The 26,472-nt window shown below is 44.4% G+C and overlaps 1 protein-coding gene across 1 annotated transcript in view; it reads left to right on the top strand.

Moving 5' to 3' along the window:
* POLE2 (DNA polymerase epsilon 2, accessory subunit) overlaps nt 1-26,472 on the top strand; it is a gene marked incomplete in the record, with an annotated part of 1,055,700 nt that overhangs the window by 880,524 nt on the left and 148,704 nt on the right. Inside the window, 1 exon segment of the mRNA XM_044074281.1 lies at nt 16,796-16,863. Within this exon segment, the coding sequence (XP_043930216.1) occupies nt 16,796-16,863 (68 nt within the window).

Raw genomic sequence — 26,472 nt, 5'->3', positions numbered from 1 at the left:
ATACCACTGGCAGTGTCAGGAACAAGCCTGTGTAGTACATCATGACAACTAGTCCAACAGTTCTGTTCACACAAATAACAATATGAGGCACAAACAAGTGGTCCACCAAGTAACATTCACCCTCTGCACTCATGCATACTAGGATAGCAGATAACTTATACCCTAACACTCAAAACCATGGCGATATATCAAGCCAATGAGCACCTCTAAATTCATGACTTTAAAAAGACAAACTTTTAAAAATATATGATGAGCTGTCAAAATTTAAATGCAAAATTACCAGTCCTCATGAAGTCTCAGCTGTCACTTTATGCCAATGGATTTCACTCCAGTTTAACAGTGTAAACAAAGCTGCTGCAATCTGTGCCAGATATACTGGTGAACATAAAAATAAGCCAGCTTTGTGGACTGCAACGTTAATAAACTATATAATAAAAGACAAAAAAAGCTGTAGGCAGGAAGTACCCTATGAGGGTGGGTACTGACAAGGACCAAGTCTGCCTTATATACTCTGTGAATCAGTAAATGTACATGTCCTTCTATTCTCATGTTGCAGTATTCATAACTGTGGGGGAGGTTGCTGCCTGCAGCACCAGACATCCGGCCCATATACCAAAGTCTTAGGAGCAGGGATACATGCGACATTTGATGTCAAAGCCATAAACAGACGGCCATAAATGTGACGTCTGCATGTACCCACCCCAGAACTTTTCTGCCACAGTGATCTTCAGACCTCCGATCAACAGCTTCGGGAAGCAGTTTGATTGTTTGACTCGGCCGTCCACTACAGATAAGTGCCCTTTTGGTTTTTGTTTTTTTTTTCCTTGTTACCTATTATTTAGCTTTTCAGATGTACATGTCTACTAAAAAGGGAGTGTGTTTGTGGATACAAATTCCTCACAAGCACATGCATGACAAGTGCATATTCTGTTTAGGCGAGGCCCACAACCATACGTCTTGTGAAATTTGTAAATCATTTGTACCTAAGACTCTCCACAGCCGTCTGGCTGCACTTAAACTATATCTTAAGAACCAGAGACTCTGATGACTAGCGTTAAGTATGGAGGGCGGGGTAGGTATTTTCAACAAACTGCCTCAGAGGAAGACCAAAAAAGTTAGGCCCGACACCCATGCTGGACCTCAGGAATCCGGTGAGACTCTCGAGGCAGATGTTAGTCCAGGGTCACATCGGATGTCTATTTCTCAGCTTGAATCGAGAACCGCGATGGCAAGGGGGAACCACGGCTCATGGTGTCTGAGGGGCCTACTCCTGCTCCATCCTCCCAGACGTTGATTTCTAAATCGACCCTTCCTTCTACTCCTCTGAAGAGGAAGCAGAAGTTAAAACATACTGAACAACCTGCACCTGGGTGGGAAGTTTTCTCTCAAAATCTTTTCAACTCATTACAGGCCCTCCAGTCACAGGTTCCTCTACCTGTTCCTTCTACAGTGCAGGGCTTAGAAGAATCAGAGGAAGGAGTACTCCTGCTTTGAAGAATCCTGGACTTACTGCTCTCAGATTGAATCCCCCAAGGACTTTATCACCCCTGATTAGGAAGACTCTTATCAGCCCTGACTCTCCAGGGGAAGAATTTTCTTTTGGGGATACTATCTCTCTCATGAGAGAACACTTTAAATGGCAGGCCTCAGATGTTTCAGAAACAAAAAGAGATACTTTGAATTGCTACAAATGAATCAGCCCTCTCCATCTGCTGTACCTCCCTTGCTTGTAGCCTTTCAAGATACCTTTCTGGCTGCTTCTCAGCCGCCTGCTTCCAAACGCCCAGACAGATTCTATAAAGTACCCCAGGACACTCAGCACCTGTTCAAGAACCACCCCCCTGCAGACCCTGTATTCATAGCAGTCTCTGCTGACAAATCCTCCAGACAGTTCCCATCATCCTCTCTATTCCCTACTGACAAGGACAGCAAGTTCAGGGATAGGCTAGGCAAGAAGATCTATACTTCTTCTACATTTGCTGTTAGAGCCCTAAATTACCAAACCCACATGGCCAGGTTTGTCTTGGACACCCTCTGTAAGCATTCAGCTCTCTTACCTGACATACCAGACTTGCCTTCGAAGACCCAACTTAACACCCTCCTTTCTACCACCTCACAGATGACTAGACATTCTATTAAGTGCAGTTATGATGCGATGGAAGCCTCTTCAAAATTTGCAGCTTCAGGCTCTGTCATGAGGACATGCTCCTAGGTGAGGCTCCAACCTCTTCCTATGGATGTACATGCCAAGTTGTTAGATGCTTCATTAAATACAAAGGCCCTTTTCAGTGAAGCTTCTGCAGAACTCCTCAAATCCCTACAAGAAAAGGGAAAGGAGTTGCAAAATTTAAAACATGTACTGGTTTCACCTATTCCTAAATGTCATAGGAATTACCCTCAAAGGACAACCTTTGTTAGGAGACTGCTCATTCTGCTCCACCACAGGCTAAGGGACAGAGGCAACGTAGGAAACATTCCAACTCCTAGAGCTCCTTTCTCTACCACTACCACTCCTTTTCGGAGGCAGTCTAACCAGGCAGACCCACTCCACTGTGACTCAAACCTACTACCCCCTTCCACACAGCCCTGTCTCTTCGCCTCACCCTCTCCTCCTGGCGGAAGATCACTTCGGAGGACTGGGTCCTCTCCATTCAAAAAGGTTATTTTATAACTTGGACACTACCTCTCTTCCAGGGGATACCCCAACCCCCTCCAAGCCAGCTTCATCTCTTTCCCTGTATTCTCAAATCAATTAAAGGGTGTCAGGGCACCATGGAAAGAGTACCACCACAACAGATAAACAAAGGATTTTATTCAAGGATGTTTCTGGTCCCCAGGAAAGATAGTCCTTGGATCTGCTTGTGTCCCTCATTCCAAGCCAGGGCTTTATGGTATCCCTTGATGTGAAAGACACCTACTTTCACATTCCAGTTTACCCCAGCTACAGGAAATTCCTATGTTTTTCAGTGGGTTTGTTGCATTTTCAGTTTTCCTGCATTACCTTTTGGGCTCTCCGCAGCCCCCAGGGTGTTCACAAAGTGTCTAGCTCCAGTGATTGCCCACTGCAGAACACAGGGTATTCAAATATACCCATACCTAGACGACCTGTTAATACTGCACCAGGACCGTCACACCCTTTACCATCACCTACACCAAGTGACCAACACCCTGGCAGACTTAGGATTAATTGTGAACCAGGAAAAGTCCCATGTGACCCCTACACAAGACCTAGTCTTCTTAGGGTGCAGGATCAGAACAGACAAGATGACAGCCTTCATCCCCTACCAGAAAATAAGACATCAAACATTACTTCAGGAATCTCCTCACTCTTCAAACACTGCCAGCCAGAGAATTAATGAGAGTCCTGGGCCACATGGCATCCTTGTTACCCATGCTCCCTCTGGCAAGGCTGCATATGAGAAAGATTCAGTGGGTGCTAAAGACTTGCTGGAACCAACAATGTTCTTCGTGTTTCACTGTTGCAGTCATTACCTGTGAGGTTATCCCTGCTGTGGTAGCTCTTGGCCGGCCCGAATACCAGATGTTTTTCTGCGTCAGCTGCTGTAGCTTGCTGCCTGACGTCATGTCGTCAATGCTATAAAGGAAGGAAGCTGATGCCATTATAGGTTCATAGGCAGGTACTAGGCTATCGGCCCAAGGGCCTAAGTAAGCCTAGCCAACAAGGTTCCCTGGCTTACGCCACCTAAGAAAATTATTTTTCTGTGCCTCTGTCGAGCAGAGCCACAGAAGTGATCCCCGGGATGTATTTCCTGTTTCCCATCCACTTATCAAGATTTTTCTTGAAGAGTGCTAATGAGGAACTTTGCTTGACATAGATGGGTAGCTTGTTCCAGAGTATGGGAAGTCTCTGGGACAGGAATCTATCCCTCCAACATGTCCTGTTTGTTGTGGTGACAAGGTTTAAGTCCCTAGAGCATGTAGCTTGGAGGAATTGGGATTTCTTTAGGTGTAGCACGTCCAACAGCTCTGGGTTTGACATAGCTTTATATGTTAGGCAGAGATCACCTTGGAGTAGGCAATATGCTACAGAGTAAAGCTGGAGTTTTTTGAAATGGTCAGTGTAGGGCATCTGTTTGAGGCCAGTAATCCTATTTGTGAGGTACTTCTGTGGCCTTTTCAGCTGCTGCAGATGTCTTGTGAGGTACATTCCAAAAGGAGCACTGTACACTATAATGGGTCTAATGAGTGTCGAGTAGAGGGGAACAATGACCTCTTTTTTTCCTAGATGAGAACCCTATTGTGATGAGGTGTGCCGCATAGAACGATTTCCTGACTACTGTGGTGATGTGATTATCAAAGGAGAGACTACTGTCCACCTGGGTCCCCAGGTCTCATCACCCATTTGGCGTTAAGTAGACTGCCGCCTATGTGGTAGTTCCTGGGTACAGAGCTTTAACCAAAAGGGATGACAATGCACTTTTTGGCATTGAGCTTGAGGCCATGGCTCTGACACCAGGCATCTGTCTCAGTGTGGCCCTTCTGTAGGATGTCCACATTTGGGAACTCGACTATGGCCCCTAGTTTGCAGTCATCTGCGAACGTCATTAGCCAAAAGCCTTCTGTGTCAGCCTGTACTTCAGAGAAGTAGATACCAAACAGGAGAGGTCCCAGGACTGAAACCTGTGGTACTCCACTTATCACTGGTTTGAAGTCAGAGTTAGAGTCTGCAACTTTTACAGTGTGGGTTCTGTCAGTGAGCCAATTCGCAACCCATCTTGTGACGTAGGGATTTATACCTAGTTTAGTGAGTTTAGCTATAATTCCAGAATGGGGGATGGTGTTGAAGGCCTTGGCGAGGTCAAGATAAGCTGTGTGAACCACCTTACCCTCATCTACAGCTTTGCTGACTGCCTCAAAGAAGTCAATCAGGTTCAGGAGGCATGATCTGCCTTTCACAAACCCAAACTGGGTGGGGTCCAGAGTTTGCAGATTACCAGTGTCTTTGTTTGAATTCCATGATGATACGTTCCATGTCCTTACAGACCAGGCTCGTCAGGCTAATAGGGCAATAGTTCCTGAGATCAGTGGTGGCTCCCCCATTGTGGAGTGGGATAACTGTTGCAGTGCGCCATTCAGTGGGCACATAGCTTGATGTGAGACTATGATTGAGCATGGTGCGTAGGTGGGGAGCCAGTTTGTTCTGAAGGTCGTGTAAAACGAACCCTGGGATGTTGTCCGGTCCCATGGATGCTGTGTTTTTGGCTTTAGAGAGTGCAGCTTTTACCTCCGTAGTTGTGATTACAGGGACTCTGCATTCTTCCTGTATAGATATAGGCCCTTTAGGGGGTGAGAGGGGGGTAAAGTTAGCAATGAACCTATCTGCCAGGACGTTGGCAATATCAGTTGGTTCTGTAATTTTTATGCCGTTGTGCTGTAACTCAGAGCAGATCTGGGTGTTGCCATTGAGATTCTTGACACAGCTATAGAATGCTTTGTGGTTGCCTCTAGAATCAGTGGCGATTTTGTTTTCGTAGCTAGCTTTGGAGGATCTTATAAGGGATCTCAGCTTCTTAACTGAGACTGACCAGGGAACTCCTCCACTCATGGGATTTTACTCTCTCTTGCAACAGTTTCTTCCTTCTGTTGGTAGAGTATGTTTATGGCAGGAGATCACCAGATTGGCTTCCTTTTTTTGGAGGATAGCTTCTTGGTTCTGTTTGGGATAGCACGATCCATGCACTCGTTTATGTGCTTATAGAGTGCATCCAGTATATCAAGAAAGGAGGAGTGGGAATGCTGGGGCATGGTGGGGGATCTGTAGCAAGCTACAATTTTGATTGCAGTTTTGCCCAGAGTTGATTGCACTTGGATAACCTCGGATGCATTATGCTGAGCAACTAAGCTGAAGGTTTGGTGTTCTGGTCCAGGTTAGGTGGCCAAAAGGTGTGGTATGAGTTATAGCCTGGTAATGGAGGGGTGCTCTCTGGAGCCTTGAACCAGGTCTAAGTCACTGCACAGATATCAATGTTTTCCATTTTAAGGAGTGCCTTGGGAGTTCATTTTGAGATTTAGACTTCTAGCATTGAGTAGCATTACCCTCAGTTTTTGCTTCCTGTTCCTGTTACCGTGGTGAATTTGTCATTTAAACCTTGCCTAAAAAAGGCACTATAGGGGCAGCAAGAGCCTTAGCCAGTATCCAGAATCCCAGGGGTGACAGGTGCAGGCCATCTCTGGCAAAGCATCGTGGTCTGTCGACCATGTCATCCCAGGCAGACAGATACTGGATCCCCTTAGAATGACACCAGAAGCTTAGCCAATTGTACTGCGGTATCATTCTGGTTGATGGCAGGATGCTACTCAGGGCTAGGGTCATACCTGCCTGGGCTACAAGTTTAGAGAGCTCTTCCATGTCTCTTTTCATGTAGTCCAGGGAGGTACATCTCAGGTCATTCATACCAACATGTACAATGACAGAGTCATATTTGTACTTGTTGTGGAGTGACCTGAGTGTGTAGGTTATGGGGTGGATCCTGGCACCCGACAGGCAGCTGACAGTAACCTTCTCCTTGTTTAGCCTGGTGAGTGGGACATCAGTGTGCCTGACTATAGAGTCACCTATGACTAGTGTGTTGGGTACGTTGTTTTGCCTTACGGGCTGTGGTTGACTGGCACACTGAGTCTGTGAGCCATGTGTCATTTGGGTTGTGTTGGGGGGTGGAGGTTGCTTGCATTTCTGCTTTGGAGGTCTCTGTTGCTTGAGCAGATTATTGAGAGCCTCCGCAAATGTTTTTGTATTTCTGTGTGTAGATTTTGGTGGTGTAGGTTTAGTGCGACTATGTGATGAGTGTGGTGTGGTGCAAGGGTTTACCTTCTTGTCTTGACTGTCAAGTTCAGTCTTGGTTGGAGAGAGCTTTACCTCCAGTTTGGCTAGATATGTGCATCTCTCACAGGTTGTGGTGTTCGGTGGTAGGAGGAGAAGGTTGTCTGTGTACATGAGGCAATTGCTACATTGCCCCAAGATGCCCAGATTCATCAGATAGACAGGAGAGAACACTGGTAGCTGACCCTTGGACATGCCTGAATAAAAAAATATTTTCCTCTAGATAAGTGAGAAAGGTGAGTACAAGAGCTGTTTTTCTCTAATCAAGTGAGAAAAGCAAGTACGAAAACGGTTTTCCTGGAAGCTGCCACCTGGACTTCTGTCCATATCTTTACCAAGCATTACCACCTACCTCTATTTTCTAAGGCTAGGGCAAGGTTTGCCTCTGCAGTTCTGCAGGGCATGCTTACCCATTCCTAGGTCTCTTACTAATCCTACCACTCCTCTCCTCAGCTTTGGGAATCCTCCCACAGGTGATCACTGCAACAGTGAAACACAAAGAACCACGTACAGTTGTGTACACTTACCATAAATGTAGATGTTCTTGTGTATTCACTGATGCAGTCCTGGTTTCCCACCCTCCTTCCCCCTTGTATCTTCTTTCTTTAGGGAGACATAAGTTTCTAACTGTGGCTTTTAGCCACCAGGACCACTTTACCATATTTACATGGGCCTCTGACTGGTTAGGGCAAGAAAAACTGATGTAATGGCGTCGGCTGCCTTCCTTTATAGCAGTGACGACATGACATCAGGCAGCAAGCGACAGCAGCTGACGCAGAAAAATATTGACTCTGGTATTTGGGCCGACCGCAGGCTACCACAGCAGGGATAACCCCACAGGTGATGACTGCAACAGGGAATACACTCTAACATCTACATTTATAGTAAGTGTACACAGCTGTACTTTCTCAACCTCTGGACATTTCGCTTCCTCTCCTATGCCTGAAAAAAGAACTGGAATGGTGGATTGCAGCCATCAACCTCAACCAGGGCATACCTTTGCAGATGCCTCCACCCTCACAGCAAATATTCACAGATACCTCAGATTTGGGCTGGGGTGGGGGGGGAGTCTTACTGCACAACCACAAACTAAACAAAGTATAGGTAGAGTGGCCTCCACTCAGATAAAGGGACCACATTAACGTCATAGAGATGAAGGCCCTTTACCTAGCATTACAGACCTTCCAACAAGTCCTCCTACCAGACACCTTGAAAGTAGTCACAGACAATGACTGTCTTGCGTTACTTAAACAAGCAGGGGGGACAAGGTTGTACCCTCTTTGCAGCCTAGCCATACAGATTAGGACCCTAGCATCAACACTCCATAGCCACCTGCAAGGAGTGTACATTCCTTCAGCAGTGAATGTAGTGGCAGACATGCTTAGCAGAATCTCTGCACCCTCTCACGAATGAATGCTTCACAGAGAGGTATTCCTGGATCTTATATACAAGTGGGGTATTCCTCAGGCAGATCTGTTTTCCTCCTCCCAAAACAGGCAGATGCCTCTGTTTTGTACAAGGGATCTACATCCCCAAGCTTGGAAAGTGGACACCTTCTCTTTCTGTTGGCCAGGGATGTATCTCTATGCCCCCCCATCACATTGATTCAGAAGGTCCTTCTGAAGGTACAGAAGGACAAACCAAAATTCCTCCTGGTGCCTCCCTACTGGCCAAGACTTCATTGATTTCCCCATCTTCACGTTTTAGCCAGGGGCAATCATCACAGGTTACCCCACCACTTAGACCTACTCACGCAAGACAGGGGATCCCTCATACACCCTCAAGTGACCAATCTCAAACTCACTGAATTGAGTAATAGGGTTCTGATCCCCTTCAGACACCTATACTCAGAGGATGTACTCAATGTCCTGCAGGAGGCCAGGAAACCTAGTACCAGGAGAAACTATGTATCAAAATGGAAAAGATTCTCCAGGTGGTGTCAAAAGAAAAACCAGGATCCATTACTCATTCCTGTACCTATGGTCCTTTCTTACTTGTGTGAGCTTCTACATTCAGGACTGATGTACACGTCTGTGAAAGTCCACTTGTCTGCCATTTCAGCTTGTCTCCCTTTGGTAGGGCATCTGTTTGAGGCCAGTAATCCTCTTTGTGAGGTACTTCTGTGGTCTTTCCAGCTGCTGCAGATGTCTTGTGAGGAACATTCCAAAAGGGGTGTTATCTATGATGGGTCTAATGAGTGTCGAGTAGAGGGGAACAATGACCTTTTTTTCCTGGCTGAGAACCCTTTTGTGATGAGATGTGCCATGTAGAAGGACTTCCTGACTACTGTGGTCATGTGATTATCAAAGGAGAGACTACTGTCCACCTGGGTCCCAAGGTCTTTATCCCACATTCGATGTTAAGTAGACTGCTGCCTATGTGGTAGTTCATGGGTACAGAGTTTTTACCAACGGGAATGACAATGCACTTTTTGGCATTGAGCTTGAGGCCATGAATCTGACACCAGGCATCTGTCTCAGTGAGGGCCATCTGTAGGATGTCCACATCATTTGGGGACTTGACTATGGCTCCTAGTTTGCAGTCATCTGCGAACTTTGTTAGCCAAAGGCCTTCTGTGTTAGCCTGTATTTCAGAGAAGTAGATACCAAACAGGAGAGGTCCCAGGACTGAACCATGTGGTATTCCACTTGTCACTGGTTTGAAGTCAGATTTGGAGTCTGTAACTTTTACAGTGTGTGTTCTGTCAGTGAGCCAGTTGGCAACCCATCTTATGATGTAGAAAGTTATACGTAGTTTGGTGAGTTTAGCTATAATTCCAGAATGGGGGATGGTGTTGAAAGTCTTGGCGAGGTTGATAGGCTGTGTGAACCACCTTACCCTCGTCCACGGCTTTGGTGACTGCCTCAAAGAACTCGATCAGGTTCAGGAGGCATGATCTGCCTTTCACAAACCTGAACTGGGTGGCATCCAGAGTTTTGAGGTTACCAATATCTTTGTTTATGAGTTCCATGATGATACGTTCCATGGCCTTGCAGACCAGGCTCGTCAGGCTAATAGGGCGATAGTTCCTGGGATCAGTGGTGGCTCCCCCTTTGTGGAGTGGGATAACTGTTGCCGTGCGCTAGTCAGTGGGCACAAAGCCTGATGTGAGGCTATGAATGAACATGGTGCTTAGGTGGGTTCTGAAGTTCGTGTAAAACGCAGCCTGGGATGTTGCAGCTTTTACCTGTGCAGTTGTGATAACAGGGTCTCTGCATTCTTCCTGTTTGGATACGGGCCCTTTAGGGGTGAGAGGGGAGTAAAGTTAGCACTGAACCTATCTGCCAGGATGTTGGCAAGATCAGTTGGCTCTGTAATTTTCGTGCCGTTGTGCTGTAACTCTGAGCAGATCTGGATGTTACCATTGAGATTCTTGACATAGCTGTAGAATGCTTTGTGGCTGTCCTTAGAATCAGTGGCGATTTTGTTTTCGTAGCTAGCTTTGGAGGATCTTATAAGGGAATCTCAGCTTCTTACTGAGGCTGACCAGAGAGATCCTCCACTCATGGGATTTTACTCTATTTTGCAACAGTTCCTTCCTTCTGTTGTACAGTTTGTTTATGACAGGGCACCACCCTTTTTTGGAGGATAGTGTCTTGGTTCTGTTTGGGATAGCACGATTCATGCACTCGTGTAAGTGCTTATAGAGTGCATTTGTGTAGGATTCAACAGTTGTAACCGCATTATCCATCTGCATGGGTGTCATGAAGTTTGCCACTTCTGTCTTAAGAAGCATGAAGTTGGCTTTGGAGAAATTTTTTACCATGGTTTTCTTAATGGAGGGTGGGGGCAGGATGTGAATATCTAGGGTGATTAGCTTATGGTCGGATCGGACCAACGAGGAGCTGACTTCAGGTGTGGAACACCGGTCACTCATGTTGGTAATGACTAGGTCTAGGATATTATTGCCCCTGGTGGGGGTGTGGATAAGTTGATCCAGGGCATTGGAATTTTTGCATTCCAGAAAGCATTGAGTGAAGGAGTAGGTACATGAGTAGTTTTCCCAGTTAATGGTGGGGTAGTTGAAATCGCCCATTATTAGGGGAGTTAGTTGAACCCTAATATTTTCCAGTATATCAAGAAAAGAGAAATGGGAATCCTGGGGCATGGTCGGGGATCTGTAGCAAGCTACAATTTGGATTGCAGTTTTGCCCAGAGTTAGTTGCAGTTGGATAACCTCAGATGCATTATGCTGAATAACTAGCCTGGAGGTGTGGATATCCTTAATCAATATGGACACACCTCTGCCTTTGGTGTTCCAGTCCAGGTTACATGGCCAAAAAGTGTGGTTTGAGTTATAGCCTGGTAGTGCAGGAGTGCTCTCTGGAGCCTTGAACCAGGTCTCAGTCACTGCACAGATGTCAATGTTCTCCATTTTAAGGAGTGCCTCGAGTGAGTGCATTTTGAGATTTAGACTTCTAACATTGAGTAACATTACCCTCAGTTTTTGCTTGCCTTTTCCTGTTACGGTGGTGGATTTGTCATTTGAACCTTACCTAAAAAAGGCCCTATAGGGGCGGCAAGAGCCTTAGCCATTATCCGGAATCCCAGTGGTGACAGGTGCAGGCCATCTCTGGAAAAGTATCATGGTCTGTCGACCATGTCGTCTCAGGCAGACAGATACTGGATCCCCTTAGAATGACACCAGAAGCTTAGCCAATTGTTGAAGTCAATCATTTTGTCCTTGTACTGCGGTATCATTCTCGGCAATGGCAGAATGCTACTCAGGGCTGGGGTCATACCTGTCTGGGCTACAAGATTGGAGAGCTCTTCCATGTCTCTCTTCATGTAGTCCAGGGAGGTACATCTCAGGTCGTTCTCACCAACATAGACAATGACAGTCATATTTGTACTTGTTGTGGAGTGACTTGAGTGTGTGGGTTATGAGGTGGATCCTGGCACCCGACAGGCAGCTGACAGTAACCTTCTCCTTGTTTAGCCTGGTGAGTGGGACATCAATGTGCCTGACTATAGAGTCACCTATGACTAGTGTGTTGGGTATGTTGTTTTGCCTTATGGGCTGTAGTTGACTGGCACATTAAGTCTGTGGGCTATGTGTCATTTGGGTCGTGTTGGGGGGGTGGGGGTTGCTTGCGTTTCTGCTTTGAAGGACTCTGTTGCTTGAGCAGATTATTATTCAGAGCCTCCGCAAATGTTTTTGTGTTTCTATGTGTGGATTTTGTTGGTGTAGATTTAGTGGGACTATGTGATGAGTGTGGTGTGGTGCAAGTGTTTACCTTCTCCTCTTGACTGTCAAGTTCAGTCTTGGTTGGAGAGAGTTTTACCTGCAGTTTGACTAGAGAAGTGCATCTCTCTCAGATTGTAGTGTTGGATGGTAGGGGGAGAGGGTTGTCTGTGTACATGAGGCAATTGCTAAATTGCCCCAAGATGCCCAGATTCATCAGATAGACAGGAGAGAACACTGGTAGCTGACCCTTGGACATGCCTGAATAAAAAAATATTTTCCTCTAGATAAGTGAGAAAGGTGAGTACAAGAGCTGTTTTTCTCTAATCAAGTGAGAAAAGTAAGTACGAAAACAGTTTTCCTCTAAGTAATGAGGAAGGTTGTGTGCTGTAGTCATTTGTAGCTTATTTAGTGCTTACAACAAGTTCTGAACAAGTGCTGAGCACGAATAAGCAAATTCAAGTGTTGAAATTAAGAATCTGTATCTGGACTAGACTAGTTGCAGGAAAGAAGCAAGTGTAAATGTGGGCTTTCAAATCAGAAAGTTGAGAGAGATGGAAAAACTGCCCAAATGGCTAATAACTACAAATTCTGGGCCGGAACCACTCCTTATGTGGTAGATAGGTTACCTAGTGCTTACCATTCCCACTGATAAGCTAGAAGGCTTCCCTTCAACACAGAAAGGCTTGAGGGGCTCAGAAGCTTACAAACAGCCCTGGATGCAGCAAATCTGTATCTGGACTAGACTAGTTACAGGAAAGGTGGAAAACAAGTGCAAACATGGGCTTTTAAACCAGAAGTTGAAAGAGATGGAAAAACTGCCCAGACGGTCAATAGACTACAATTTCTGGACGAGAAACTACTCCTCTTGTGGTAGATAGGCTACCTAGTGCTTACCACTCCCACTGATAAGCTAGAAGGTGTCCCTCCAACACAGAAAGGCTTGGGGGCTCAGAAGCTTACATACAGTCCTGGATACAGCAAATCTATATCTGGACTATTCTAGTTACAGAAAAGGTAGGAAACAGGCTTAGTTTTTTTTTGTTTTATGTTTTTTTTGTACAGAAAAGCAGCTAAAACAGCACTAAAAACAATTCAAGTGCAGTGCAAGCTCACACTTCAGTGTGTAGCAGTATTAAAGCAAATACAGTTTAAATAAATGCAATTTATTCAAAATGTATTCTAAACTGAATTCAATTATTGTTTTATTCAACTCTGAACAGTTAAAAAGTGCCAAAAATATACTTATCAGCTGAGAGGCACACTCAGAACATAGGGAGATTCTAACACATTTTTTTTTTTTTAAGTAAAGTGGACAGGGAGAAAGGAGGAGCAGAAGATAATTCAAGCTTAACAAACTAAGTGGGCTGGCCTTTTCAAATGTTCTCTCTGTAATAGGTAAAATGAGCTAATGACACTAGACTGGAGGGGGAGTGTTCCAGACAAAATTTACAGTAGAGGCGGGCAACTGCTAAGTCACCAAGTATAAGAACAAGATACCAACAGGGAGGGTGGTTGGGAATACAGCACCAATATAAATAATAAGCAAAAGAATAAATACAGCACAGTGCAAATTAAGTTGCAAAAGTGTGCTTACAGTTTGGAATAAATTACAACTCTGCTCACAGCCAGGAGATCTATCAGCTTTGCACCAATTCACAGAAATGCAGTTTTTACTGGAATTACAACAGAGAAAATACACCTCTGGCAATGACTTACAGCTAGGATGTGGGCTGGCTCAACCACCCCCTACCTGAAACTAGCCTCTGAGCTACCCTGAGAAAAAAACACAGTGGAGACAACAAAGGACAGAAACAATACAGCAAAGTGTACTTATCAGTTTGGAATAGATTCCAACTCTGCTCACAGCCAAGAGATCTATCAGCTTTGCACCAATTTACAGAAATGCAGTCTGTACTGGAATTACAACAGAGAAAATACACCTCAGGCAATGACTAACAGCTAGGATGTGGGCTGGCTCAACAACCCCCTACCTGAAACTAGCTTCTGAGCTACCCTGAGAAAAGAAAAACACAGTGGAGACAGCAAAGGACAGAAACAATACAGCAACTGTATAAATAATAAGCAAATGAAGAAATACAGCACAGTGCAAATTAAGTTGCAAAAAGTGTACTTATCAGTTTGGAATAGAACTAGATTTGGTCTCCAAAGCTAGAACTGGATTTCCTAGATCCATTCAACATGGTCTCGTAGACCAGGGGCCACATCCTTCCTCCCAGGCACATACCTAGAAGCTTTGGTACTCTCCCTACAGTTATGAATACTGCAGCATGAGAATAGAAGGACATAGAAAAGTTGTGTAAGAACTTAACAGAACCTTAGATGTCCTTCTCTTCCATGTTGTAGTATTAAATCCTACCCCCTTTTTACCTGTTTATTCACCTGATGGGACATACCCCTCCTTCAGTCTTACCTCAACAGCAGGAACATGCCACCATGAGGCACCCCTCTGGCCTGGTCTCACACGTGGGTCTGAAAAGTTTTCTCCCTTTTTCTTCTTGCTTACCAGGGGCACTACTCTGTGTGCCAGTCCATTCTGAAGTGGGTACATGCAGACGTCACATTTATAGCCAACATCGGTTTATGGCTCTGACATCATACGTCGCACGTACCCCTGCTCCTAAGACTTTGGTATACTGGCCAGGTGTCTGGTGCTGCAAGCAGCAACCTCCCCACAGTTATGAATATTGCAGCATAGACGAGAAGGACATCTAAGGTTATGGTAAGTTCTTACACAACTATTCTTTATCTATGCACTGGCCAGAAATTTCTTTTTTTTTGATCATAGTAATAGGACATGGGTAGCCAACCCATGTCCTATTGCTATGCAGTCTAGTGCTTGCGATCAATTGCCCTTAGCGACACCATCTCACTGCTTTCCCAGCAAGCACTAGTGTAGCAGTCATTTTACTAGATACTAGATACATTTTGAAAATTGTGGCAAGAAGTCAGACAAAATTGTGGACCGTGATAACAGTAAATACTGCCCAAAGCAGAATATTCATGCTCCCTTTTTATTTATGTTTACCATTGTCGACATGAGTGGTATGCAGGACTTCCTCAAGAATTCTGTACATGGACAAAAGCAGGGAGACCAAATCAGGGACAATTTAGAACTCTTACTCCAATTCGATTAAAAAGTTAATAGATCAGCAGGTTATGCATCAGCGTGCATTTTCTGAACAGTTAGAAATATGAAACTCCAGTGTTTCACATTTACTTGTCTGTAATCCTCAGTGATTAGAAAATCAGGAAATGGGAAAAAACCATGAGGCAAAAATCAGAACCTTTTGCAAAATAAGGTACAGCTGGGAAGTATTGTTCCCTGTATACCTTTCATCTTCTTTGCTCATGAATTCGGGACATAGCAGAGAAATAATTGCACACATGGACAATTTTTAAATATTTCTCATATTCACTTAGGTTTATAGGACAACAGGTTTTCCATCAACATACAGTTTCTGAACAATAAGAAGTATGAAACTGTCTAGCATTATTGCCTTTATGAAAGCTGTTTTTCCTAGAAAATCTAAAAATTATGAGGGGCAGGATAAAAATATTAGAAAAGGTGAGGAGCCTTCTGCAAAATCAAGGAAGCTGAGAAACATTCATTTTGCAAGCATAGGGCAGAAACACCTACACACACTTGTTCTCAGCTGCACACTCGCACACATTCGTTTTCACATAAGTCGCAGCCTCACACACACACACACACACACACACACACACACACACACACATACAAACACAGACATCTTGTTAAAATTCTTTATCTGGCTAAGATCCACTACTCATAATTGTGTTCACCCTAGTCATTTGCAGTCCTGCAACAGGTAGGAGAATGTCACAACAAAGTAAAGGATGATCACAGCCCAAGAAACGTAAACCATTTCTTTAGATAAGACCATCTTCTGATAACTGTATATGTCTCCTGACACCTGTATTGTGGCATGCATGCATCTTTTGAACAACAGAAGTATTAAACTCTTAATGATTGTCATTTCTGACTGCATTCCACAGTGAATTACCAGAAAATGAAATATTTTACCAGGGACAGGAAAAATATGAGGCAAGATCAAGGAGGTCTTGGAGAAATCAGGGGCTGTTAAGAAGCATGCTTTCTACATGTTGTGGCACCTTTTGCTGTATTGCAGGAAAGCAAAGCAACAGAATACATTTCATTTTTTTCTCTTTGCAATACTTCATCTACATCTGCATCTCTGTTTGGCGGTAATTAGCCAATAATATGCAGATCCAGGTGGGAACAGGTGTGCACGTTTCCTTTTTTCACCCCAGATCACAAAACACAAATTCAATTAATATACAAGAAAATTAAAATACAAGCTTGTTTTATTGAAATCAAGCTTGTTTATATATTTTCTACTATAGTGGCTGAATCAGTGTTTTTTTGAGTCAGCTGAGGGCATATTCTATGCATCTGTGAAAAGTGTTGCTCAATGGTTCCGGCGCCCTTGTGAACAGATACTTTCATAGCTTTTCTGTTTGATACAGTTTCAGAAGTGCTCAGCAGTGGGTTAATTTGTGAAGCTTGTACATTTTGTTGTATTTCAAGTTAATTTTAATTTTCTTAATGAAGAAACTCAGACTGCACAAAAACAGTCAACAGAATGTAGTAGCTGAAAAAAGGTCCTTGGATCAACATCACTGACATTTAACAGATGTAAATGATACTTTATTGAGAGAAGGAATTGAAGTTAGTAACACATTATCTACTAATGTTGTTGCAGGGATCTTTTCCCAGAAGTGGATTTTCCTTTAAGGTGTATTATCCTTCTAACAAGACCGTAGAAGACAGGTAAGAATGCTATTAAACTTTTTCTTCACAAAAAAGTCTCAGTTTTAAAACCAATAAGAACAACAATGTGAAAAAATGAATTGTATGTACATTTCTGATGCAGCAGTTTTTTTATATGTATTTAAAATTATATGCTGTAAAGTTAGCACTCCTGTAACCTCGATTACCAGGAAATGCATCATATGTTCCCTTATTTGAAGAACTCAAATTCTCTCCCCACGTGTGTTTATTTTTGTGGGCGGGATAATGATGTTTCCTTGGTTTACAAGGCAGGCTTGCTGTAATGTGTATTGTAAAGATGATTAAATAGTTGCACCATTTTACTTGTTGTAGCCATTTTGTCAGACTTAATTTGGCAATACAGTCCATGCCTAACTTTCCTTATAAGTAGTCCTAGGGAGAATAGTTAAAGATGAATAGGAAGGTAAACACGAAAGGAAATGTATAGTGTGAACAATATGTAGTAAAGTGGGTAGATTTCCACTACCGGCTTTCAGTTGATGGTTACTTGACTGGTATAGGTTTGGCACTGTAGTACCCACATAGTTACACATTGCAGTGGGTCAGCTCCCTTGACATAGAAGGATAAAGCCCTGCTTATGATATAGACAGCCCAAATTTAGTTACTAGCTTGAGCATCTGTTGGAGCGGTCTTGGAGAGGATAGGTTTCCCTGTCCTTGGATGAAAAAAAAAGACTGGGGTTTACCAATGCTAAAGTCCCTTAGAGGAGGGACAGCTCGAAAAGTGGTGGCCTGGTGGTGGATGTTCAACCATCAAACCATTTTAGCAGTAATTCTCATTGTGAGTCCATGAAAATATGCCCTTATTTGAAAGAGCATGGTGATGCAGGTCTCTTTACTCCCTCCATGGGGGAGAAGTTAGTAATTATCAAAATTTGCCATCATTGTTGAGATAGTGTTAAGTGCACATACCACCCTCAAGGCTGGCCTGAAGATGGCCCCTTCAGAAGGCTACCACCCACCCCATGCAAATGATACCCAACATGGGAAAACAAATAGGTAAAGTCTGATTGAAGGAGGCTTAATGACCTGCTGGGTTGGGTGCAGTATCTAAGGAAAAAAATAAAATGCTGAGGCTTTAAGATCTATTATGTCTTTGAATGAGTCAGGGGTAAAGCTGGAGAGAGAGCAGGACAAATGTAGCAAAATGTTTAATTTGATTCATTTTTTTCTTCTACATATATGGTAATCTTCATAGGTAGTTACTGGGTATGCAGTCCAGCAGACATTGAGGAGCCTAACCCATGTTCCCAGTCACCCCAAAGTATTGATGTGAAGTTGTTCAATCTCGCCTTTATTCTTATTGATGGGTTCGGAGCCGATCCTCAGCTCCGAGTCTGCCAATTTGCAAAGCTCAAGGTCTCCAACAGCTCGATGCCAAAGCGCTATCCCACAATACACCACTACATTCCCCAGATCTAGTTTGCTGCCGCAACTGATCGTGTGTTTCTCTACGGCTCAGGCCATTGGAGAGATGAGTCTAATATTTTCAGCTATTTTTTTTCCTGAATAATTACCATTTTGCTAGTTAGTTAGGTTTGTTATAGTATTGTGGTTAGGACGGTTTATCCGTTTTTCGGATTTATATCCCTTTTTTGCTATATATATATATATATATATATATATATATATATATATATATATATATATAGCTTTTGGGTGTTGGCCCTGTTTCTTCTGCATTAGCCATTTGGCTTATTTGCCCTATGCTAAGCAGAGTTAGGCTCTTGCAGTTTTCTGCAATGTTTTGTTAGCCAGTTAGGCTCTTAGCTGTTTGTTGGCTGTTTTTTGTTAGGCTTATTCTGTTTGCACAGTCTTTAGGAAGTTACAGTAAGCTGCCTTTTAGTACTATAGCTGGTTAGGCTTAGTTTCTTTTACTGACAGTGTTGTTTCCCTTGCTGACTTTTACAGTGTCTGAGAAGGCAAAATCAGGGTTTAAAAGATGCCCTAAATGTAATCAAAAGATGTCTATAACTGATGGCCACTCCACATGTGTTTATTGCTTGGGTGAGGTCCATTTACAGGAGGTTTGTTCCATTTGTCATGGGTTCAGCTCTAGAGTTTTGGCTGAAAGGAAACTTAAGCTAGTGGAGCGAGGATTGATCAAGTCTGCTTTCCAATCAGACTTGGATTCTGCTCCAAGAAAACCAAAACCTTCTTCTCCAGCCTCTTCCACTAGTTCGGATCCAAAGGGCTCTTTGGTTCCGAAATCTTCAAAAAAGGTTACGGTCTCAGCTCCAGTGTCATAGGAACCGACCGTACAGGTTGTTGGTAGGAGCCAGTCTCCAGTCTTGGAACCGGTATCTCCTACCTTGAGATCCCCGATTCTGGGGTCACCGGCTCCGTCGGTGGTTTCCTCTCGGACTTCCAAACACTCTGATTCGGACATGGATCGAGTGGTGCGGAGACTTTTACAGGATCTGGCGCTTGCTAAAATTCTGTTAGCTTCAACTCAAGCAGCTTCGGTACCGAGAAAGTCGTCTCCTGTTGTTTCTGCTCCTCTTCCGACTCAAATCGAGATATCGGAGCTGGAGGAGGCTATTCCGTCGTTTGTGGAGCCGGTACCGACACTTTCTTCTGACCTGTCGAACTGACAACCCTGATGTCCTCTGCTCCGGCAGTGGAATCTGGGAGACGACACTCTCCTGTCGGTTCTGGGGGGGGGTTGTAGAACCGATATGTCAGCTCCGACTCTTCCTCTTGGGGCTTCGGCACGGATGAGTTTGGCTCCTACCTCAGGCTCAGATCTGGCGGTTCTGGTGCGGGAGGAGTCTTCAGTGTCTTCGGACCCGGGTGCATCCTCGCATCAGAGCCGTGCGGCCTTCGATGCCATGTGGAGGGCTTTGTCCCCCCGGACTACCACAGCCTCTGATATGGCCACCTCCTCCCAAAAGGTGCCTGAATCTTCTCTGCTACCACAGGTTCACCGTAAGCATAAGGACCCAGAGCCTCAGGACGCCCCTTTGGGGGAACCCTGCTCTTCCGAGATCTCCCCAGAGATTCCCACTGAGGAGGTTCCTCGGAAGAGGTTATGTAAGAGGAGACATTTAGATTCCCCCCAGGAATCCATCATGTCGGACACCGACTTGGAGGAATCGGAAGGGTCCCCAAGTCCCCCCTCTGAGGATATCTCCTTCGAGGATATCCTTGAGATAGAGGGGGGACCTCTAAACCCTACCGAGGATGACTCGGTGCTCCTGAAGACTTTTGGGTCCCGACCCTCCACCTCTTGGGTGTCTCTGCCCTTTGATGAGTTGATGGATCTTTTGTCTCAAAGGGCGTGGGAGTCACCAGATTCTATGGAGCCTGTTTCTAGAAGGCTCAACAAATACATTTCAGCGCCTCAAGATAAGTCCTTCTTATCCAAACTCATACCTGTTGATGCCATGGTGGTGGTGGCAGCCACTAAAAAAAGAGATGTCGAAGACTTCTACATCTGTCCATCCTCCTAATAGAGCGTCTAGGATCATGGACAGATACGGGAAGCGCATGTTCAGTTCTACAACCTTTGCCCTTCGGTCATTGAACTATCTAGCCCATATCACAAGGCTTCAGAGAGATCTCCTGAAGGAGCTTGGAGATGCTCTCCAGGGTGCAGCAGCCAATTCTGCGACGGACAAAGTGACATCTCAGCTTGCTACCCTCAACTTCATCATAAACTCTTCCATGCGCCTCGTATCTTACGCAGCTGATGGAACGAGTAGGGCAGCAGGTACAGGAATTGTTTGCGAAGACATTCCTAGATGCGCTAATGTTCCTTTGCGGAACCATTCAAGTCGTCGTTTGTGAATGCCCCCTTCGATGGATGTTCTTCGTGTTTCACTGTTGCAGTCATTACATTTGGGGGTTATCTGCTTGCAGGCAGCCCTCAGTCGGCCTGATTATCAAAGTCTTGGGTCCTGCATCGGTTGCTGTCTCATCTTCCATGATGTCAGGTAGTCAGGGGTATAAAGCATGCAGCCGATGCCATTACAGCAGTCTTTCTTGCCGTGCGGTGCCCGAAGCAGTTCGCAAGTGCCATTCGGCCGACTCTTGAAATTTTCGTTTTCGAGTTTCAGATCCGAAGTCTTCAACAAAGCTAAGTACCCCGTTGGGGATCCTTTTTCTTGCTCTAAACCAATGTCAGTAAAAGTTAACAATTGTATTACTTGTGGAAATCAAATACCTCATAAAGATTTTCATTCATGCTGCATTCCTTGCTTAGGCCCAGACCACGACGTCCCTCGCTGTCGGTTTTGTGCCTTATTCAATCCTCAAACTATTCATCGTTGGTACATTTTCGCATTTAATTATTTTGGTACTCTGTTCAGTTATCCAGAAATGGATACGGTAAGCTATCCGACTACCGACATTCCGAAAAAACATAAAGATAAAGACAGAGACAGACCACATAGGTCCAAAGCTGCCGACGACGCTTCCGTTAAGCTAGTCGCCAGTTTGCCGGTACTCAGTGAGGCACTTTTGCAGCCCCTGATACCCGCTACTTCAGATTCGCAGGCCTCTACTGAGACCCATTCGGAGATGTATGCCACGAGATGCTTCTTCGACCCTGGAACCTGCGGATGTCTCTACCTTGGATGGGTCCGGAGCCGCTGTGCAGGCACCGGCTTCTGAGGGTGTATTCAGGCCTACTGACTAGCATATTAAACCAGCCCTATCTTCTTCTTCAAGGCCTAAAACTGGATCCACGCCTAGAAAACAGATGCCAAGACAGCATGGTCAGGCCCCTATGCCTAAAAAACAAATAATAAGAATGGCTGAAGACCTTATTACTCTAATCAGGGGAAGCCACCCTTCTCCCTCTAAGAGACCTAGAACTGTTTCCTTCTGATTCTTCTGATCAGGATTCTGAAATTTCTGTTTCTTCTGATGACCAGGATTTGCCCTTATCTACCTATGAGGATTCTGATGCAGAGGACTCCATTCCCTCTGCTTCCCCTCCAGAAGATTTCTCTTTTCGTGAAACTTTGCATACTCTTAGGGAGAATTTTGGCTGGGAAAGCCAGGATTACTCTGACTCCAAAAAGAGGCTTAGGGAATTTTTACTCCTACCTCAGCACAGGCCTTTAGCTATCCCTCCTGTACTGGACATTGTAGATGATGCCTTCTTGGAATCCAGCCTGGCCCCAGACACTTCCGGCTCCCAGGAAACCTGACAGGTATTACAAAGTACCTGACTCTCACAAGTTCCTCTTTAAGAATCCTACTGTGGATCCAGAGACCATTTCACAGGGACCCAAAGGCATTAAGGCTACTACTGCCAAAAACCCTACCCCCTCTGATAGAAATTCCAGGGCCCTGGACAGATGGGGTAAGAAGGTATACACTTCTGCTGCTTTGGTCATTAGGGCCTTAAACTGTCAGTTTCATATGTTAAAGTATCAGCAGCACATTATTGGATTACTTAAACAGAAAATTATGTTGATTCCTGACTGTGATGAAAATAAAGAATTACAGGATTTAATGCATTCTGCTGAACAAGTTGGTAAACATACTTTGCAATGTGGTTTTGATTCCTTAGAGGCATCTTGCAGGGCTGCTGTCACTGGGTCTGTACTTAGAAGGCATGCTTGGCTTAAGGAGCAGACTTTGCCAGATCATGTTAAAGCTAAATTACTGGATGCTGCCTTAAACCAAGACCGCCTGTTCGGCAACAAAGCAGAAAAGTACTTAAAAAGATGGAGGAAAAAGCCAAATCTATGCAAACTATTAAAAATTTCCTGCAAGTACAGCCTCCCAGATTTAGTAGGCACTGGCCTTCTAAGAACTGGTCCTTTCCTGTCTCTTCCAGGCCTTCTCAATCCAAACTCAGGACCAGCAGACCACCCAGACTTCAATCTCAAGGTAATCACAGGCCTAAGCAGAGGGGGGCTCCCAGTTCCAAAGCTGGAAGTAGTAAGACACCCCTCTATGGTAAACTTGTCACAATGACTTAACCTTAAACCTTCCAAGTCCTGCTCAACTGGCTGTTCCTTTAGGGGGAAAGATTGCCCTGCTTGCAGAAAACTTGGAACTCATTACCCAAGACAAATGGATTTTAAATATAGTTTCCCAAGGTTACAGATTCCACTTTCACTCCTTACCAACCTCAAATGGTTGGCCAGACCTACCCCCAAATCAATGGGCAGAGGCTCAAAAGCAGGTTCTCTTTCTTCTAAGTATCAGGGCTATTCAACCTGTCCCAGAAGAGGAATGGCGGCCAGGGTTTTACTCAAGACTTTTTCTGATACCCAGAAAAGACCATTCCTGGCACCCTATCCTGGACCTGTCTATCCTAAACACCTTTTTGGTAATCCCAAAATTCAAAATGCTAACTCTTCATCAGCTGCTTCCCATGCTAGGCAAAAATGCCTGGTTGGCAACACTGGATTTAAAGGAAGCTTGTCTGCACAGCCCAATAAGGGAATCTTGCAGAAAATACCTATGCTTCAGAGCAGGCTACATGCACTATCAGTTCTCTGCACTGCCCTTTGGCTTATCTACTGTGCCCAGGGTATTCACAAAGTGCCTAGCTCCAGTCATTGCATTCTGCAGGCAGAGAAATATTCAAATGTACTCGTACCTGGACGATTTTCTAATTCAGGCAGAAAGCCAGGACATACTATTAAATCATCTGGCATTTGTAAAGAAACTGCTAACCTCACTGGGGTACACCATAAACGAAAAGAATTCACATCTAGTACCCTGCCAACAAATTGTATTCCTGGGAGCAAGCTTGAATACAACTTCCCAGATGGCCTACCTCACGCCAGAGAAACAAGTTTATTTAACAGCCTACTTCAAACTACTGGCCACAAAGGACCCAGCTATCTACAAGGAAAATACTGCAAGTCCTGAGGTTCATGGCCTCTTGCATTCTATTAATTCCATATGCAAGACTGCATATGAGGAAACTACAATGGTATCTAAAAAGCCTATGGTGTCAACATTCTCAAGACCTGGAATCAATGATTCCTATCATTCCTTGTATAAAGACATTTGGTGGGCAGAGGCCTGCCACCACAACAAGGGACTGCCATTCACTCTACCCCCTGCTGCCTAAACCCTAACAACAGACACATCAGACTATGCATTGGGGGGGGCTCAATTGGCAGGGCAGTGTATTCAGGGCAAATGGAACTCGAGTCAAATGCACCTGCATATCAGTCAAAAAGAAATGTTAGCTGTACAAAATTCTATGACAGCCTTCAAGGACCACATTCTTCCAGGACAATTATTGGTAAAGACGGACAACACCACTGTTATGTGGTACATAAACAAGCAGGTGGGAACCCACTCATACCCTCTCTGCAGACTAGCCATGGATCTGTTGAATACAGCCTTGAGCTACCAAGTGCACCTGCAAGCTTAATTCCTGCCAGGCAAGCTAAATACACTGGCAGACGACCTAAGCAGAAATCTCATGGACCCGCACGTGTGGAAACTGGAACCAAAGATATTCAACATTTTGAGAAACAAATGGGGGAGCCCAGAGATAGACCTGTTTATCTCCCCTCAGAACTACCAATTGGTCAAATTCTGCACAAGGACTCCCCACAGACAAGCTTGGAAAGTGGATGCCCTGTCCTTCACCAGGAAAAACCTCTCAGTTTATGCCTTTCCCCCTCTGCCTCTCCTCTCCAAAGTTCTACTAAAGATCAAACGGGACAAACCAAGGACAGTACTCATTGCACCAGACTGGCCACGCCAACGCTGGTACCCCCTCTTGCGCAGTGTGTTACTGCTGGAACCATGGCACCTGCCTCAGACCCCTTACCTGCTGTTCCAGCAGGAAGGCTAGATTCTGCACCCCCCAGCTTCAAACCTTGAACCTTGCAGCCTGGCTAATTAAATGAGAAGTAGTTTAATTCATGCAGTCCATTTTATATCGGCAAAACGAATCGTATTTTGAAGGAGATGGTCGTGGAACATCTGAATGACATACGTAATAATAAACCTACAAATGCACCTGCTAAACATGTATCAGATTATGGTACACAGCACAACTTTAAATTCTTGGTTTTACAGAAAATTAATGAGAGCTTAAGAGAAGGAGATTTACGTAATAAAACTGAATATATAGAACTTAGATGGATTGTTGATTTTAAAGCTTATGTTTCACCTGGCCTCAACAGTGCTGTCTCTTTAAAACCTCTTCTAAGAAAAAGAGGTTTGCCTCATTAATTCTGATTGTGTGTTTTTATTGGTTGTCACTTGTATTTAAACTGTATGTTTGTAGAAGTTTTTATTAAGGTCTGAAGAAGAGGGTCACCTTGAAAGCGCTTACCTAAAGTAAACTATTCATTTATTTTATTTTATTGGTAATAAAAGTGAGTTTTTTACTCTCCAGCCACCACGCCTTTTTATTTTAGCCTGGCTAATTACCTAAATTCTCCATTACCAGCCCTCATTAAGCAAGTGCTGGATGTCATTCTGGAGGCAAGGAGGCCTAGTACTAGAAAGTCCTATGCTGAAAAGATTCTGTGGCTGGAGCCAAACTCAGGGGATGGGCACAACAGTGCCCAATTTACCGCATTATCTTCAATACTTAACAGAGATGCTTCACAAGGGCCTTTCCTTCTCTTCTATTAAAATTCATGCCTCGGCCATTTCAGCACATTATAATAGGGAGCCACCGCTCTTCTCTCACCCACTGCTGAAGCAATTCCTCGGAGGGGCCAAAAACTTAAGACCACCCAGGAGAGCCCCTACTCCAGCCTGGGACCTTAACTTTGTATTGGAAAAGCTCACTCTACTTCCCTTTGAGACAGCTGTAACTGAAGAATTGAAATTCCTTTCTTGGAAAACAGCCTTCCTTCTAGCCTTCACTTCAACAAGAAGGGTGTCTGAATTACAGGCCCTCAAGGCAGTAGAGCCTGTCATGCGGACAGGGTGTCCCTCAGGAGAAATCCTTCCTTTATGCCCAAGGTGGTATCCAGTGTGGCCCTTAATTTGTCCATTCATTTGCCAACCTTCTTTTCTAATCCATAGAACAAAGGGGAACAAATACTGCACTAACTGGACGTGCACAGACAGCTTCGATTTTTCTTGGATAGGACTAAGCCTCTCAGGAAATCTGAACAGCTACTGGTTGCCTTTGCTGCAGGGGCAGAGTGGAAGGCCATTTCAAAGCAAACCATTTCTAAGTGGATAGGCCATTGCATTCATTTCTGCTATAAGCACCATGGAAACAATACCCTACAGGGGATAAGACCCCATTCCACCAGGGCTGCATCTACTTCTACAGCCTTCCTCAGAGGTGTACCTACCAGGGACATCCTAGAAGCTGCTGCCTGGAGTTCTGTACATACCTTCACCAAGCATTACCACTTGTATTTTTTTTTCTAAATCCAGAGCTGGTTTTTACCCAAATGGGTACTGCTAAATTATAAACATATAAAAGGGAAGAGAATTAATGTTAAAGCTGTACCATTTTTGAATATAAAAACATTGAGTAAATATGAGTTAATGGAACACATCAAGGTATGGGCAGTGGCGACTCAAACTCTGTTTGCCTCCTTGAACCTTTTAAAATATATGATGATGTTTCAACCGTTTGATGGAAATCCTAATATAACTATTGGTAATCAACTGATAGACTTAAAGAAA

The sequence above is a fragment of the Protopterus annectens genome, chromosome 6.part0 (assembly GCF_019279795.1).
Source record: "Protopterus annectens isolate FY-2018-M chromosome 6.part0, PAN1.0, whole genome shotgun sequence".
NCBI lineage: Eukaryota > Metazoa > Chordata > Ceratodontiformes > Protopteridae > Protopterus > Protopterus annectens.
The sequence above is the reverse complement of the archived record's forward strand: the minus strand, read 5'-3'. Positions and strand labels throughout refer to the sequence as shown.